At 38.7% G+C, this 16,701-nt stretch overlaps 1 protein-coding gene across 2 annotated transcripts in view; it reads left to right on the forward strand.

Moving 5' to 3' along the window:
• LOC140274015 (carbonic anhydrase-related protein 10-like) overlaps positions 1–16,701 on the forward strand; it is a 136,410-nt gene that overhangs the window by 72,736 nt on the left and 46,973 nt on the right. For both annotated transcript variants that reach the window (XM_072369698.1, XM_072369699.1), the window contains exon 3: positions 2,816–2,958. In XM_072369698.1, coding sequence (XP_072225799.1) covers positions 2,816–2,958 — 143 coding nt within the window. The remainder of the gene's footprint in view (positions 1–2,815; positions 2,959–16,701) is intronic.

The raw sequence follows: 16,701 nt of genomic DNA on the forward strand, positions 1-16,701 counted from the left end.
ATATTGTTCATGTTTAGTTTTACATCCATCTATGTTGTTATTCAACAGTTCAGGAGACCTTAATTGTGCAAGCTGTTATGTTGGTTCTCATCGATTCAATAAGCATTACTGCCAACACTACCATTTTCCAAATGAAGACAGAATGTTTTTCTACATTTAAATCCTTTAAAATTTATTTTATGTGCATCCTCACAAGCAGGGTATATCTTTGTCACACACAGATTCATTTTCACACATACACACGTACAGCTGGGAAATGTAACAGTGTGTTAACATGCGACTGTATGCTAAGCAGGGGTCAGGGCTGCCACATCTGTCACTCCGCTCCTCTACACAATACGGCCAGAGAGGGATGAAGGAATGGATGGATCTACAGAGAGAGATAAACAGAAAGTTAGAGGGAAGGAGGGGAGTGAAGGGTATTTTTTCTTATCTTCTCAGTGTAGGAATCAGTGTGTACTATATGAATATAAAACTTGCATACAGCAAAAAAAAAAGGATTCAAATCAAAGTTTTATGAACTACAAGTTGACATCAGTGAAGGATTGAAAAATTCTTCCCATTAACTGTGTCTTAGCTGAGCATGCTGTTGATGAGTTTTTTTTATCATAATGGCAGCTGTTTCACACTCTGAGCTGTCATTAAGCCAGCTTTTGACAAGCATTATGACTGTTTAGGAAGTGATAAGCTCTTGAGACTATGTGTGTGTGTGTGTGTGTGTGAGGGAGAGTGAGAGAGAATGTTATTTTATGTGTCACAGTGTCAGTAGCTTTAGGGAGGACGTCTAAGGCTGCGTCTGTATACATGTGATCATGGTCCAACATTACTGCAACATCCAGTTCCAGGTCCAGTACTGTGGGACAGAGGAAGGGATCAGCTGGTGAAAGCAGCAGGCTTCCTCACAAATTCTTAAGGTCATCATCATAAGATAATTAAACTACATAGCCAAGGCTTTATATTAGCTGATGGGGGGAGGGTTTAAGAAATTTTCCCTTTTCCCTCCACTGGCTTCAGAAAGAGTTTTTCTTACTAACTGGCTGCTCTGGTAGCACATTTCTGATCTAGTTGTTCTAGTTTTTTCCAAATTTTTGCTTGGACAACATCCCGGTGATTCTGTGCAATAAACCACCTGGTGCCTCAGCTTTAGAGTGCAAGCCAGGATCATCTGGTCCTGCACAGTTCTTGATTTAAAACATAGTCTGCACTCCACATATTTCAACAGTATGTCATAGACTCAGAAGTTAGAATATGTTTTGGCTTTATTGGTGTGACACCAGCCCCAAGAGTCATAGTGCAGGCCATTAATTTAACACAAAAAAATGTGCCACCTCTGATTGATTTTAGAATTATGCAATTGTAGTATCATGAGGAAGATGGAACATCTGACTGGATGAACATTTGGTTCTGTAATTTAAGCCTTTATGTTCCAATTTCCTGCTGTTCAGGATATAAAGTGTATATTAAATAACATTGTAAGACTTGCATTATCTTCATCACCAAGTTGCTGCTGTGCACTTGGCAGGTACAGAAGTAACAAAAGGGACTACCTGTGTGCTTTATGGATGGAATCTTTCTGTTTAAAGACCAATCGATAAAAGTCAAGCTATTTTTCTCCTTGTTGAGGACCTTACCATGGATATTTACTTGAGCTGTCTGTGGACAAACTTACTTAAATAAAAGCATTAAACACAAATGTCAAAATGTAATTTTATTTAGCTGCTTTTTTTCTTTTTTCTTTTTACAATAACAAAATCTTGTTAGCATGGGTCGCCGCGCCATCACACATAATTTGGTCATTTGTATCATACTTCATAATACAACTACTGTGTCAAAAGTGAATGTGTAATAGAACAAAATTGGTAAATGTCAGCATGTCGAATGGAGGTTATTATGCTGAATACATCTGTGAAAAAACTGCATCTACAACAAGTTTGACAAATCTGACTGTATGGGATTTAGTGAATCATTTGCAGATTTTCCATCCATATGTCAAATTCTTACTCCACTGTTGTCCCTATTACCTGACTCAAAATGGTTCAAAATCAGTTTCAGACTCCTCTCTTATTCTTCTCTAATTCTATTTTCTCTTCATACCCTCCTCACTGTCTCACTCGTGGTTTTCTACCTCAAAGGGAGATAAAGTCCTATTCATCTTCACACAAAGGGCTGTGTCTCCCACTCTCTTCTACATATTTCTATATTAATGCAAACCTACATAAATGTCAGCTCACGCTTGGCACATTACCCATTACTTTATTTTAAACTGGATGTGCTGGAGCACAGAGCCTGAGAGGAAAAAACATGTGACTGTCCAAATACTTAAGCACTGGACTGTGTACCAGTGTGATACTGTGTATCAGCATTGCTCTTGTTAAAAGTTACCTGTTGATTACTTTAGTTCATTTATAAAAGTGCTTCTTATTATAATTAACTGGAGTCAAATGTAGCCTCTCAAGGAATGGCTAACAAAGTTGCATCCATTTACAGCAAAGTTAGCCACACTATAGACCTATTTACTTCAAGTTCAACTGCTATTATCAGTCAAATGTTTTTGTTGGACTGCTGAATTTGGTTTATGAGCCTTTTATTGCTATTTACTATCACTGTGGACTGTGAGCAATTAAAACTTTTAGCATGCCTAATAAAGCATAAAACATGCCTTACCCACCTTAATTGCTGATAATAAGTGGGATGTTTTGATGAAAGTACTTTCAATCAAACCCTGAAGGCACTTTCCCTCTGCCTTTAGGGTTTGATAATGTGACACACTCATGTTAACTTCTGCCTTTGTCCCCTTTTCCTCTTCCACCGACAGTCCCATCCTTCTGGGGTCTGGTGAACTCAGCCTGGAACCTGTGTGCCATCGGGAAGAGGCAGTCCCCCATTGACATTGAAACCAGTCACATGATCTTTGACCCCTACCTGACCCCTCTTAGGCTAAACACAGGAGGTCGCAAGGTAAGAGCTGACATATATGAAAACTCTGGACAACAAACTTATGGATCATTGCAATACAAACAGGACTTTTATTCTCTGACAGCTGCTGGGCATTAACTCATCAAAACAGCTGAAAACAGTCTCTAAATGAGAATACTGAGAAAATTCTGTCTGTAAAACACTGAGCTTTTCATCTACATCTGAGGCTTTAAAATTCCCAACTGAATTTGACTGCACCAGGCTCAGGAGGCATTACAGTTTTAGCCCTTTACCCATCAATCAAAGTCATTCTTTAGAGACAAAAATCACCATCGGTCACAGTTATAACACAGCTTCTGAGGATGTTGTATGTTGCATTATGAATTCATTTTGGCATTTAGTGGTAATTTTAGTTACTGACCATACTATGTTTAGAGGCTGATTTAAAAAAGAAACAGTTAGTTGTGATCTTGAAATCATAATATGAATCTCATTATTTTCTAAATATGTCATATGATATTACCAAAACTGATGTTTTCTACATCACATGGATCACAGGCTTAATTAACTACAATATGGAGTAATTATTTTGGACTTGAGTAATAGGGCTCTGGTAACTAAAATGAAAGGTGAATAGCAGGAAAAGTTAACAAATCCTGGAACCAAAAGAAAAGAGAAAAAACTATTTTAGTCAGCAGTAGCTGAACAACTGTAGAGCTTGAATGAACAACCATGGGCTTAATGGATGATAGCTTCATAAGAGATGTCAAACAATAATTAGAGTGTAAGTAACTGCTTTGTAAAAATTGACGGATGTTGCTTGTTCAAAAACTTATCTTTTGCAGCTCTACAAAATGCAGTGCAACAGAAATAATACAAAGCAATGTTACATACATTTTCGTTTTCAATGCTTAGCTGTATGTGCTACACTGGCCACATTCAGCAGTCAGCCATATTATTGTAACAGGTGCAGCTATGTTCTTGTACAGGAAACCTCCTGGGTGGAGAGAGTTAATTATGGTTGGAAGTTTTCAGTTCAGTACAAGGTACCACTATTATCAGAGGTAAGATGGGGATAAAGAGATGGCCTGTCGGGTCACCTCAATTTTTAACAATTAAATTCAAATATCCACTTTAAACTCACACTATCAAGCAAAATCACTGTTCAAATAATTTAAAGACATCATCTGTGCAGTGAATTTAGAGTTACTTGCATGTATAAAGATCTCCCACAGAGAAAGTTAGAAGTAGCAGAAAGTATTGAACTTTTTCTCAGTCCACAGCTTTGCAGCTTCAGACATTCTTTAGTCAGTAGCTTGATTCTGCTCCTGTGCCTGTTTACTGGGTCCATGACAGTGGTCCCATTAGACAACTCCATAGAGCTATAACTGTAGCTTGGCTCACCTGTGCATGTAACCGTGCTGTCCTGCCAAGACAGCACATTTGGAAAATTTAAAATTCTGGAAATTTCTGTTCTATTTTCGACATCAAATCTCTCAGATTCTTAATTATAAGACAGCATTCAAATAGCACAGTCTTGCCAGTTGTTTACATGGATGAAAATATCTATAATGATAAGTGTATGAATAGGACGTGAAACACATAATACAACTAGATGTAATGACAGAGGTGAGTTAATTGGAACAGAATGCTGAATAAATACAGATGAATCTTCACATTAGGCTCAGGTAAATTTATTGATTTACTGTTATCAGTGAAGTATCTAAAGTCTTTGCAAAATAGTAGTTAAAAAACTCATTCTAATAATGGTTAAAGACATACTAAGCAGGGCACTCCTAAGTAGCCTAAAAACGTTTGTCATGGTCATTTTGCTTTCCTTTTAATAGCCCAAAATATCAACTTTAGTTATGATAAACACTTACTCCAAAAATTGACAGTGAGCTGAAGCTCAGGAGAAAGCGCAGTCATATGCCAATCAGAAAATCAGTGGTTAGATGCCTGTCTTCCCAGGGCCACATGTTGAAGTGTACTTTGGCAAGATACTGAACACATTGCCTCAGATGCCTCCATCGATGTGTGATAGAAAGAAAGAATTGCATAGCCTCTAACATTGTTTAGACTGTGACAGCTTGTGAGTATGGGTGACTGTGGCTGGAAATGTAAAAGGGCTTTAAGTGGTCAGATAGACTATAAGTGTCCTATATTAAATCATTCCGAGGTTTAACTGCTCATACATATGTGCCAAGCTTTTCACATCTGTGCCCATGCCTGTCCCTCCTATCAAAAATGTTCTACCTCTGCTTCTAATCACGGATAGTGCAACCAGTAGTAAAGAAAAAATATATTTTCTATTTTTCTTCATATTCTATGTCCAGCAGCAGTGATTGTGCAATGCTTCCAAATGCTGATGACCTTGAATGTTTTTTTTGTGATACGGTCTGAATACAAGACCTTTTGCTGCTCTGTTAGTATCCTGTTTGTGTCAAAGCTTGTATCAGATCACAAAAACCATCTGCACTAACAAGCCACACACCTGAATTTGACCTGAGCTTGACTTTGCTGCAACATCTATAATAGTCACAGTAACTTTGAGTTAATAATAGTATGATTAATCTATATAATGAACAGTAAGATTAGCTGTGTATTTAACATAGCATGAAAGGCATAAGAGTATACATAACTCCAAATAATAGTATGATCATTACTTCCCTCTCAAATTCTAATAAAATTATCTAAAGTTAATGGCAATAAAATGCATTATTCACAATCTTGCAATGCTTTTCCTCATCCTGCAGCAGTTAAGGCTTAGTTATCTTTGACAGCTATGTCCTTAGATTTTACTTTTTCCTTAAAAGTAGTTCACTGCACATACTCATTAGTTTACCTTCTACTACCTACAAGAATTGCTACAGTCCATTATTTCTAATAAACCACCAGGAAAATCATCCCTGACTTTAAATCAAAGATAGAATTTACCACAATAACATCTCTTCCTTTGATTTACAATAAAATCTGTTTCGAGTCATGAATCATTATTTCTCAACATCAATTCTGATAGAAACAGGCTGCTTTGATCTGGCAAAGAACAGTGCAGCACTTTGCTGTTGCATTTTCATGACCCCTTCAGAGATTTCTCAAATCCAGATGCATTGTTCATTCAAAATGGGTTTAATGCTGCCTTAAGTCTTCTATGATTAGAGCTGTAGGTTATTCCTAACCATTCATCTTCAACCTTTTAAGAAGCTTGTTTATATAATTGTTTATATAATATGTTTGATTCATTTTGATTTGATTCAGTTTATTTATATAGCAGCAATTCATAACATAAGGCACTTAAAAAGAGAATAAATAGATTTGGTATAAGTCAAATTACATTCCATTGTAATCCCATCCAAATTGTCCCATTTAAGGAATTCAGAATTTCCTTAGAACTTTAAACGTGGCACATGCAGTGAAATGCTATCAAATCAAATTGGATAAATTATTTTTTTTTAAAAACAGGATGAAAAATGATAAGTTAAATAATTCTATATTCAGTTCACAAATAGACTGTAATAAAAAAAATGTATGGCTTTACATTATTTTAGTAATATTAAACCCATGGGACACTACCTTTAATATCCCATACCTTTTTACTTTGTAAGTAATGTTGTGAAGTGCTTCCCCATCTTTTTCTAACTCCCAGCAGATTAAATGTACCATGTCCCCAGCACTAGCTGCAAGGAACGAGAAGAACATGACGTTAAATTGGGAACATAAATAACTTAGGGATACAAACTAATTATCAATTCAAGGGCACAATTATTAAATCATGTGCACAAATACATTATTTACTTTGGCTCTGTAAAACTCCTAGCAGCCTCTTTCTTTATCCCAAATTAGTTGAATAAACAAAAAAACTAAGCCAAATTCATGGTGAAATTTTTAATTAATTAATTAAATTAAATTTCATTTAATTTAATTTAAATTTTTATTTAATTATTTCATTTAATTAATTTGTCATTTTAATGAATTATCTTCCAGATTTTCAGGATATCAGATATTTACATTAATGTTTTGTTAACTTTCACACTGATGACAGTGTTCTATTATGTTTGTATCATTGTGTTTAACCTTCCGGACAATTGTCTAATAGAATGACCAAAAATGGATAGTACATTCTTTCTGTTAAGACACAATACACTATATAGATAGGCCATGGGACATAACAGGTTAAAACATGAAGAAAATAAGGACTGCAGGATGTATATAAACCCTTTCCTTGTAATTTGCTTATTTTTTCAGTATCCTCCTCTAAATGTATGTAAATCTAGCTCAAGCACAATGTTAAGCCTTTCCTTTTGTTACAGCATGCATACTTTTTCATACTCTTAGCTAAATCTGTCCCAAAGGCCACAGAGACATCTAAAGGGAACATTAGTCCAGTCCCTCCTCTGAGGGCATAATCTGTAATTCCCTGTGAGACTCCCTCATTGTGATGAAAAGTGCCACAGGGGTGAACTCCATGTTATTCCCAGAGAGAGCAGTGTCACCCACTAATCACAGCTGCTAGGAAACGCTGTATTTCAGATAAGGATGTCATGAGATCAGATGAGCGACGGCAGAAGCTCAGGGTCTGTTAATCCAAACCAACAGGGAATGTAGGTCGCTCGGGCTAATGAAATATCTGGATTACTGAAACGTTGTGTTGCAGCTCATTTGAAATACATTTGCCTGGAGATTTTGTTAATGTGGGTACAAATGCAATGTACATTTCCCTTTTAAATCTAATTTATACTGGAAATAGAGCAATTTTAATGTGTTTGTTATGCAATCTTTGTGTTTGACTGATTAAGAATGCCCCATAACATATGATGAAATTTAAAAGAAAGAGGAAAATTCATAGGTCAAGGATGATACAAAAGCCAAAATGAATAAACCAATATCAGAACTGTTCACTGGAATGTCCAACTTTAAAGATAGTATATGTATGGTTACTACAAACGTAGATACACTTGATGTATGAAATAAAAACATGTTTGAGTCTGACTTGTGTTGGGACGAAGGAGCTGCAGAGGCACTCTATTACATTCTGAAGATGGCAGTGAGCTGTTCTAGCAGCCCCCTTAGTGTCATGCATAGATAGAGAAGCTTTGTCTAAGACTGACAGGAGTTTTGCAAACATTCTCCAATCTAGAGGGTAGTCCTGGAGGGTAGTCCAGGACATAACATTCTTAACCTGCCCTGTCCCCCTCTGTGCCAGATAATCACAGATTCGGACTTCCAGGAGCAATAACATTGAAGCCATACGTTGTCAAAACACAAATGATGCCTCTGTCCCATCGTAATAACATAGACTACGAGCTACAAGGACCAAAACCCCGATTTTTACAAAAATAAGCCGCCCTGCGAGACTACATAGCGTCGTTTCCAAGAGACTACATAGCATCGTCCAGATATGATTATCAGTTTGTCGCTATGGTCATATAATATTATTGATAATAAAAATAATAACAGTACTTATTAATTCACTGTGATTCACTTTTATTATTAATAATAGTATATGACCATAGACACTAAAAAACTGATTTCAAAGCTCAGCCAGCTTGGTATCAGCACATCTTACCGCAACTGGATTTTTTACTTCCTAACTGACAGACCCCAGTCTGTGGAGTTAGACAGCCTTGTGGAACACCGGCGTTCCACAAGGTTGCATATTGAGCCCGATCTTGTACTCCCTGTTCACCCATGACTGTGTTCCTGTTTGTGGTTCTAACACCATAATCAAGACTGCGGGTGCAGCATCTGGCTGCATGGTGCCGTGACAACAACCTGGAGCTTAACACCCAGAAAACCAAGGTCATCATGGACTTTAGGAGGGCTAGAAGCCAAGCTCCCTCCCCCAATCTACATCAGCAGAACTGCAGTAGAGCAGTTGTCTAGCTTGAAGTTCTTCAGCATCCATAGCTCCAATGATATCATCTGGTCTACGAAAGGAAAGCTCACCTGTGTCCCAAGATCCTGGTGAACTTCTACCACTGTACCATTGAGAGCATACTCACCAACTGCATCTCTGTGTGGTACGGCAATTGCTCTGCAGCTGACCGCAAAGCACTCCAGCGGGTGGTAAAGAATGCCCAACACATCACAGTCGCCCACCATCCAGGACATTTACCACAAACGCTGCCTGGGCAGGGTGAGAAACATCATCAAGGACGCTTCTCATCCAAGCCATGGTCTTTTCACCTCCCAGCTTCTGCTCCCGTACTAGCAGACTCAGGAAGAGCTTTTTTCCTGAGGCTGTGACCCTGCTGAATTCTGCACCGTCACTTCAACTTACACCATCGTACTGTCACTTTACTGCATCCTTGCACCTTCTGTACTGCTTATGTGTCTAACTCAGGCCCTACGCCTATGTACATATTATTTATACTACAATACTGTCTACATGCAGCTCTTAGTACATTTAATCTGCATTCTCCACTCACTGTGTGTGCATACCTCATATATATGCACTCTCTTAACAATGTACATATGTTTACAATAGATATTTATTTCCTATAAGATTTCCACTGCACTTTATGTAAATAATTCTGCATACTGCACTTGTGGTTCGATGGTAACTGCATTTCATTGGCTCTGTGCCTATACTATATAAAGAGGTCCGGTGTGATACATTGTTATTCACTCATATTGTGATAGTGTGTGTTACATGATTTGATGCAAAACTATTTGCATTACAGAGCACTGCATTAAAAGTCTGTTTCACATAACTGTAGTGTTGTATCAATACAAAGAAGACATCCGTGTTAACTCACTCTTGTTTGACTTTGCTTGTACTGACTTATTGACCAAATAGAGGCAGCATGGAGCTGTGTGTGAAATCAGTATCTGATTTAAAAAAGCACGCCGGCATCACAGAATCAACTGAATAATAAATGCTGGCTAGAGCGGCATGTTCCACCTTGCCAACAGTCCTAATTCCTCTGCTGCCATCTCAGAGGCACATCCACTTCAGCTCCCCCATTCCATCTCTGAACCTCAGAAATAAACAGTGATGTAGAATGATGGTACACTTGTCCCATTTTTATGCAACAGCACTGTAAACAAGATCTGAGAAAGAGACAAGAATTTACTAGCTCATATCGACTGAGTGGAGTCGCAAGTCTTTTTTCCAAACTAATATACACAATCAGGGAATCACCAAAGTCATTAGGATAAGGACTACCTTAAATATCAAGTCAGTCCATCAAAACATTGAAGTATTCCAATGTGAACCAATTGGTGAATTAACATCCTAACCAACAGACAATGGCCATTACAAGATGGATAATTTAATTCATATTAATCTTATTGTTCTTGTAGTTTTTCATGGGTTAACTATGCTGTAACACTGTCTAGAACAGTGCTTCACAAATAAAATTTTAGTTTTAAGAAGACAGAATAATGAAGGAATTGCCAAAAGTCTGGCAAATAATGACATGTTTTGAGAAGTGTACTGATAATACCCTCTCATTGGTACTCACTCACTTTATTGCACCTTGCTTTGCAAAATTAACAGTGTTTCTGGAATCATCTCAGTTTTTACCATTGTTTACCATAGCATTCATTTCTACTGGAATGTAAATAGATTTGTGTTTCAGTCTTGCAAACGATCCTTTAATGTGATGTGATATGTTCATCTCTTTGCTTGAGTTAGGATTTGAGACATTAACAGCCATTGACATTATCCAGTAAAAAATGTAGCACCTTTAGTCCCTCGGGGGTCACTGTCCTGAATTGCCTTAGTGTCACAGAGTATGCCTGCTCAGCCAGACTCTGGGGGACCTTAATCTAGCCATCCATCAAATCCCCAGTCCATCTTTTATATCACAGTAGGCTTAAGTAGAACTGTCCTGTGGGATAGCTGCAACACACATATGTTTGATAGCATGTTGTGTGCTCCCTTATTCAACAGTACAAAGGTATTTGACAATAGATAAAAATCAAAAAAATATATAATTGATGAAGTTCTCTGCAGCAGAAACTACTTTTTGGTGGGTTTTAATTAGTATTGTTAACTTATCTTAATTTTGTTAGCAATTTTAAAAATAGAATTAGAAAAGACTTGATAACACTTTAAGATCCCAAAATGAGAAATAGTTTAATTAATTTAACTCATTAGGTTTATTATGATGAACTGTTGTATAATAAAACATTCTAGATCACTATTGTGTTGTTTTGTGTTTTTTAAAGAATATACATAAAATAAAAAGTAATCTTACTTTCCCAGTTCAGTTGTTAAAAACACCTAGTCTTGGGCTTTCGTAATTTGACCAATTTCCCATTTTAAATAGAGTATTTTCTTATTTCATTGTAAGACCAATAAAAGCCTGATTCAAGCAGTGAAAGATGAGTTTGGGGCTTCACGACTGTGCGTTAGTTAGCACTACTGCCTCACAGCATAAGGGGACAATAGTCCAAATCTCAGCTGCAGTCTTTATGTGTGGAGTTTGCATCTTCTCCCCGTGCAGAGACTCCAGAGTGTCGACTCACTGGACAAGCAAGAACCAAGGATCATGTTTGGGAGGAGAAAACAACTTATACTGTGAGACAATCATAACCTACAACTGTTATAAGTAAAAGTTGATGTGCTTTGGAACAATAGTGATTAAATGTAAAACTAATTAAATTTTTAATTGAAAATTTATCATCTTCTTAGTTGACAAGTATTTTCTACCTTGAAAATGCTGAAGCCACCAACAAAGAGACAATAGTAAAAATGAATTAGAAATAAATTTTGGAAAAAAAAAAAAAAAACTTTTTAGGGCATACTGTCAGGAACGGTGGAAGGAAACCACTGCCATGAGTGAAAGGAAACCAGGAGACTAAATGCTGTGGAGGGAGTGATAAGTGATGAAGTGCAGCTGATGACAATGAAGCAGGTGACATGAGTGAAACTAGGTGGCAGGGGAAAAACGTGGAAAGAACATAACCTGAAAACATGAGAAAGTGAAAACAAGACTATTAAAACAAACTGTGACAGACTTCCGGGAACCCGATCCCCAGTGCCGGAGGCCGTCTGGAGGATGGCCAGATCCCCGGCGACCTGGCCGCCTCTTCAGGCGAGGCGGGGCCCGCCGTGAGCCCACTCAGGTCCCCACTGGCGAAGAGTAGTGGTGAGTCCGCCCAGGTTCCCACTGGCGACGGCGTGAGCTCACCCGCGCTTCCATGGGTGTGGGCGAGGACAACAATGAGCCCACCCGACCCACCCCCATGCAATGCCCACAGCCCCCTCCTCAAGGAACAGCTCCCAGACGTTCCTAAATCGGGGTGAGTCTCTGACCGCCGTCGCAGGAACTGTGGTCGTCGTCGTGGTTGGAGCGTTGGCGGCAGCGGACGGCCTCGGCGGTGGCCGGCAGAGACGTGGAACCCGGCTGGACGGCCGGCAGAGACGTGGAACCCGGCTGGACGGCCGGCAGAGACGTGGAACCCGGCTGGACGGCCGGCAGAGACGTGGAACCCGGCTGGACGGCCGGCAGAGACGTGGAACCCGGCTGGACGGCCGGCAGAGACGTGGAACCCGGCTGGACGGCCGGCAGAGACGTGGAACCCGGCTGGACGGCCGGCAGAGACGTGGAACCCGGCTGGACGGCCGGCAGAGACGTGGAACCCGGCTGGACGGCCGGCAGAGACGTGGAACCCGGCTGGACGGCCGGCGGAAAGGTCGGCTCGGACGAGGTGAAGACCGGCTGGAAGAAAGCCAGCTGTGCCGTGGCGGCGGAGTCAGCGGGCTGTGGAGGCAGCAACACATGAGCAGACACTGGGGAGGCAAAGGGAGAGGGGTAAAGCTCATGGATCCAGGCTAATTGTAGGCCGAAAATGTCCATCGCAGCCGCAATGTAGATCTTCATCACAGCCTCCCAAGTCTCCTGAGTTCCAGGGATGTCAGGAACTAGCCCCCTCCCAAACTCCTCCAGGAAGTCTCCAGACAGACTCCACCGGGCGAGACTGTTGGCCCCCTCGGCCATGCCTTTATGCAAGGCCGTGAGTCGGCTCTGGAGCGCGTGGAGAACTGCTGGATCCATTCTGGCAGAATCCTTCTGTCAGGAACGGTGGCAGGTAGGACCCAGATGCAGTTCTTTTAAGTTAAAAAAAAAAGGTTTATTTCCAACAAAAACAGGGAGCATGGCCAAAACATAAAGCGCGGCAGAGCCAGATTCAAAAATACTTAATGTTAGAAAAAAACAAGGCAAGGCTAAATGAATAAACAAGACTATGTAAACGAGACAAGACTATGGCATGAAATAAATACTATGACTATGAGGCAGGAAACCAGACTTAGCTTTCAGTGACGGTGGCATGAAGGGTAGTGAGGATTCTGCCATGAGTGAAAAGAAACCAGGAGACTAAATGCTGTGGAGGGAGTGATTAGTGATGAAGTGCAGCTGATGACAATGAAGCAGGTGACATGAGTGAAACTAGGTGGCAGGGGAAAAACATGGAAAGAACATAACCTGAAAACATGAGAAACTGAAAACAAGACTATTAAAACATAAACTGTGGCATGAAAAACATAAACTGTGACATATACTGTGTTGTCTGCATATCTGCCTCATGATTTCTAATGGAAGTAAGAGAAAAAAACCGATGGTTGCATTTCACAAAGATGGAAATTATGTAGAAAGATCACTGGGTGTTTGGAATATTTTCTAAATGTTAAATGCCTGAATATTTTCCATCACTAACTGTTTATATACCAACATACTGACTGGCAAGATGACTTGCAATCTCAAAAGGCTTGGCAAAAGAGACATCTTCAAGCATAAAAAAAAATAATTGAAAAGGTGAGGGTGTTGGCTGCCTATAATACCTTCTGGAATTATAGAAATAGAGGAACTCAAATTCTTCAGCAAAGAGCAGCTGAAAAAAAATATAATAGAATGACAATGAAATTTAAGCAACATTGGTATCCTCAATGCTAAGGATTGAGTCTGTTTAAAAATATCCATCATGTTATCATCCAGTATTTATGTACTGTGATGTTTGGTTTGTAATATGGAGCCTATACATTTCTAAACTGCTTTTCATTGTATATAAGAGCAAATACTCTGCTGTTTAATTTAGAAATAATGGGGTAAGTGAGAGGTGATACAGCTTTGAATCACTTGACATTTAAGCCTTTTCCACAGGGTCACCAGAGTTTTCTCTTTTTCTTTAATAGTACAGTCCTTGTTACTAACACAAATAATATTAAACCACACCCTAGACCCCATAATTAATTTTTTTCTGTAACTTTAGGTTAAAAATAGCTATATTCAGTCCAAATAGCCTTGTACAGCAAGCAGGCAGATTCTTGGTAAGAGCTCTGCGCATTCTACCTCTGAATGAGGTTAATTCTTTTTAGTGCTGGATACAAGTGTTGTTCTTCTGGCTGCTGATAAGTTGGCACCGCACAGCACTGCCAAGAGTGACCAACACCTCAGCAGTGTGTCACAGGTGGCAGCTCTTTGCTGCCAGCTGAGTGTTTGTGGTGGTGATGGGTTGTTCTCCAATAGAATAAACGTAGCGTATACAAGTTCATGTTACTACATAGTTTGACCTCTTACATATCCCGTCACTCAGTGCCTCAAAACATGAACACAAAGGTTATCTGCAGGGCCTCAATCCCCCCTCAAACACAGCTGATTCAATGAAATTTAAATATCTCTATAAACAACCAAAATATTTATACATGCACATATTTTGTATCTATTTTATTCCTATTAAACATTTATAAAAAAATTGATCTTGAGCTGCATCCCATGAAGCTTTGATTCCTGATAGGATTGCTCCAATGCCAGTTCAAAGGACAAAACTGCTTCTACTCCTCATTTTGTTGGACAGCGATATGTCTTGTATCATCACATTTAATTGTTTTTTTTTTCTAATTAGCAAATTGAACAGAAGATATAAAAACAAAAATATGGTTTGTTGTCTGAGGCCAACCGCACTCAATAGAAGGCTGGAAAAGATACATGACTGGAAAAAGTGATGTAAAAAAGCAATTTAAAAGAAATTTCCTGCATTTCTTGCATCATCTAACCACTTGGAATAAGTCAAGAAATAGACACTTGCACTACATTAGTTGGGGGTGCCATGAAAACCAAAAAAGCCTCAGAAAAACTAAATATTTGGGCGCATATGGACAGGAAATAAAGGCAAAGTCATATTTTAAATTAAATTATAGAAATATCATGTAGCCTTAAATGGCTGTAGGTTGCAGAGAAAAACTATGCAGTCAGTTTAGATAAATGGTCTATGACACTGCAATAACATTTGGATAATTGGACCTGTTTGAATATAGTTAAATCTTCATCCTCAAAGCCTCACAACTGTAAAAAAATTACCACAAATTTATATATATGAAATGAAAGGTCAACATGGCATCGATAAAAATGGAAGAACAAAAGGGGTGAAGCTGTGTAATCTTCCTTCATCAGGATAGGTCATTCTGAAAACTACATGAAAAAATAAAGACAAATCACTGCTCATTTTCACATGTTGTAAACATACAAGTACAACATGATACCTGCATACATGCACACTAAATGACAAATTGTGCGTCATTTCGAAGTTTTGGGTTTTTTGCAACCTATATATAACCAAACATCAGAATATAAAACAACACAAATTGCTATAACTTTAAAAGGTTGGCCACTTTCAGATGGATCGCTGCTAGCTCGAGTGACACTTGTCTGAAGAAAACATAGCACATGGATGCTGGCAGAATAAGTTGAAACAGCTCAAATATGTTGAATACAATACAGTGTTAATGGGCAAAAAGCATCAAGTGACTTGATTTGTTCCTACAAGTTCCAAGACAAACAGATCTGATAACAGGTACCAGTTGGTAAATAAATGAAGCAGTGATCATTCACAGTGATTACCTCTCTTACCATCTTATTTTTGATTGGTCTAAAATCTCACTGTGGCTGCTTCTGTCCTGTTCGTATGTGCGTTGCCAGTCTTTTCAGTCTCATCGTCAGTGGTTTTTCATTTATTTGTGTGATATCAGAGAGTGAGAAAAGACTTAATTTTCTAAATGTTACATTCGAGCGTGGAAGTTAGTGTTCTACATTGCTAATACTTATAAGCAGATTGAATGTTTAGCATCATAGTTTTGTGTTTGTTTAGTAGAACAAAAAAGGTTCACTTGAGAAGAATGTAATTTATTTTGTACCTATTTGGTCTTAAACCAAAGTATTGGACAGAGAACTTGTCAAACAGGAAGTGTTTAATTGGAACAGCCGCCAATGTTATTTCATGGCAATATATCCAATTGTAGTTGGCATATATTAAATGTTTTTTAAATGTCAAAAAGCTAATTGCTTGAGAGGAAAAGTCAGTGCATAATAAAGGTCTAAAGGATATATCCTCCTGATGCTATATGCAGGGTATTTATGCCAAATATTACAGAAATACGATGTTAGCAGGGTTTAAATTATGTGTTTACATTTAAATCAAAGGCCAGCTTATCTGTGACAATCAGAGAAAATAAATCAAGGCTTTTTACAGGAAGCTGCACAACCATAGCAAGGGTTAAATCATCTATTTGAATATTTTATCTCTTGATTAATGCTCCTGTGCATCTGCTAAGTGAGAGCACATAGCATGGCCATCTGTCCTGGTGACTGTCTGTATGTATGTGTGTACATGCTTGGGAGCCTGCTGGAGATAGAAATGTGTACAGTCACGTGTTTGTGACTGACTGTAGATTGCCTATGAGGGCCTGTGCCTTTTAAGGAATTAAGAAGAAAATGGTGCACTGTTGATTTTGTGTGTGTAGTATTGTGTCTGCATGTTACACAGTTATCTGGGCCAGTC

This window comes from Leuresthes tenuis, unplaced genomic scaffold, assembly GCF_036924035.1.
Source record: "Leuresthes tenuis unplaced genomic scaffold, fLeuTen1.0.hap1 SCAF_17, whole genome shotgun sequence".
In the NCBI taxonomy this organism is placed as follows: Eukaryota; Metazoa; Chordata; class Actinopteri; order Atheriniformes; family Atherinopsidae; genus Leuresthes; species Leuresthes tenuis.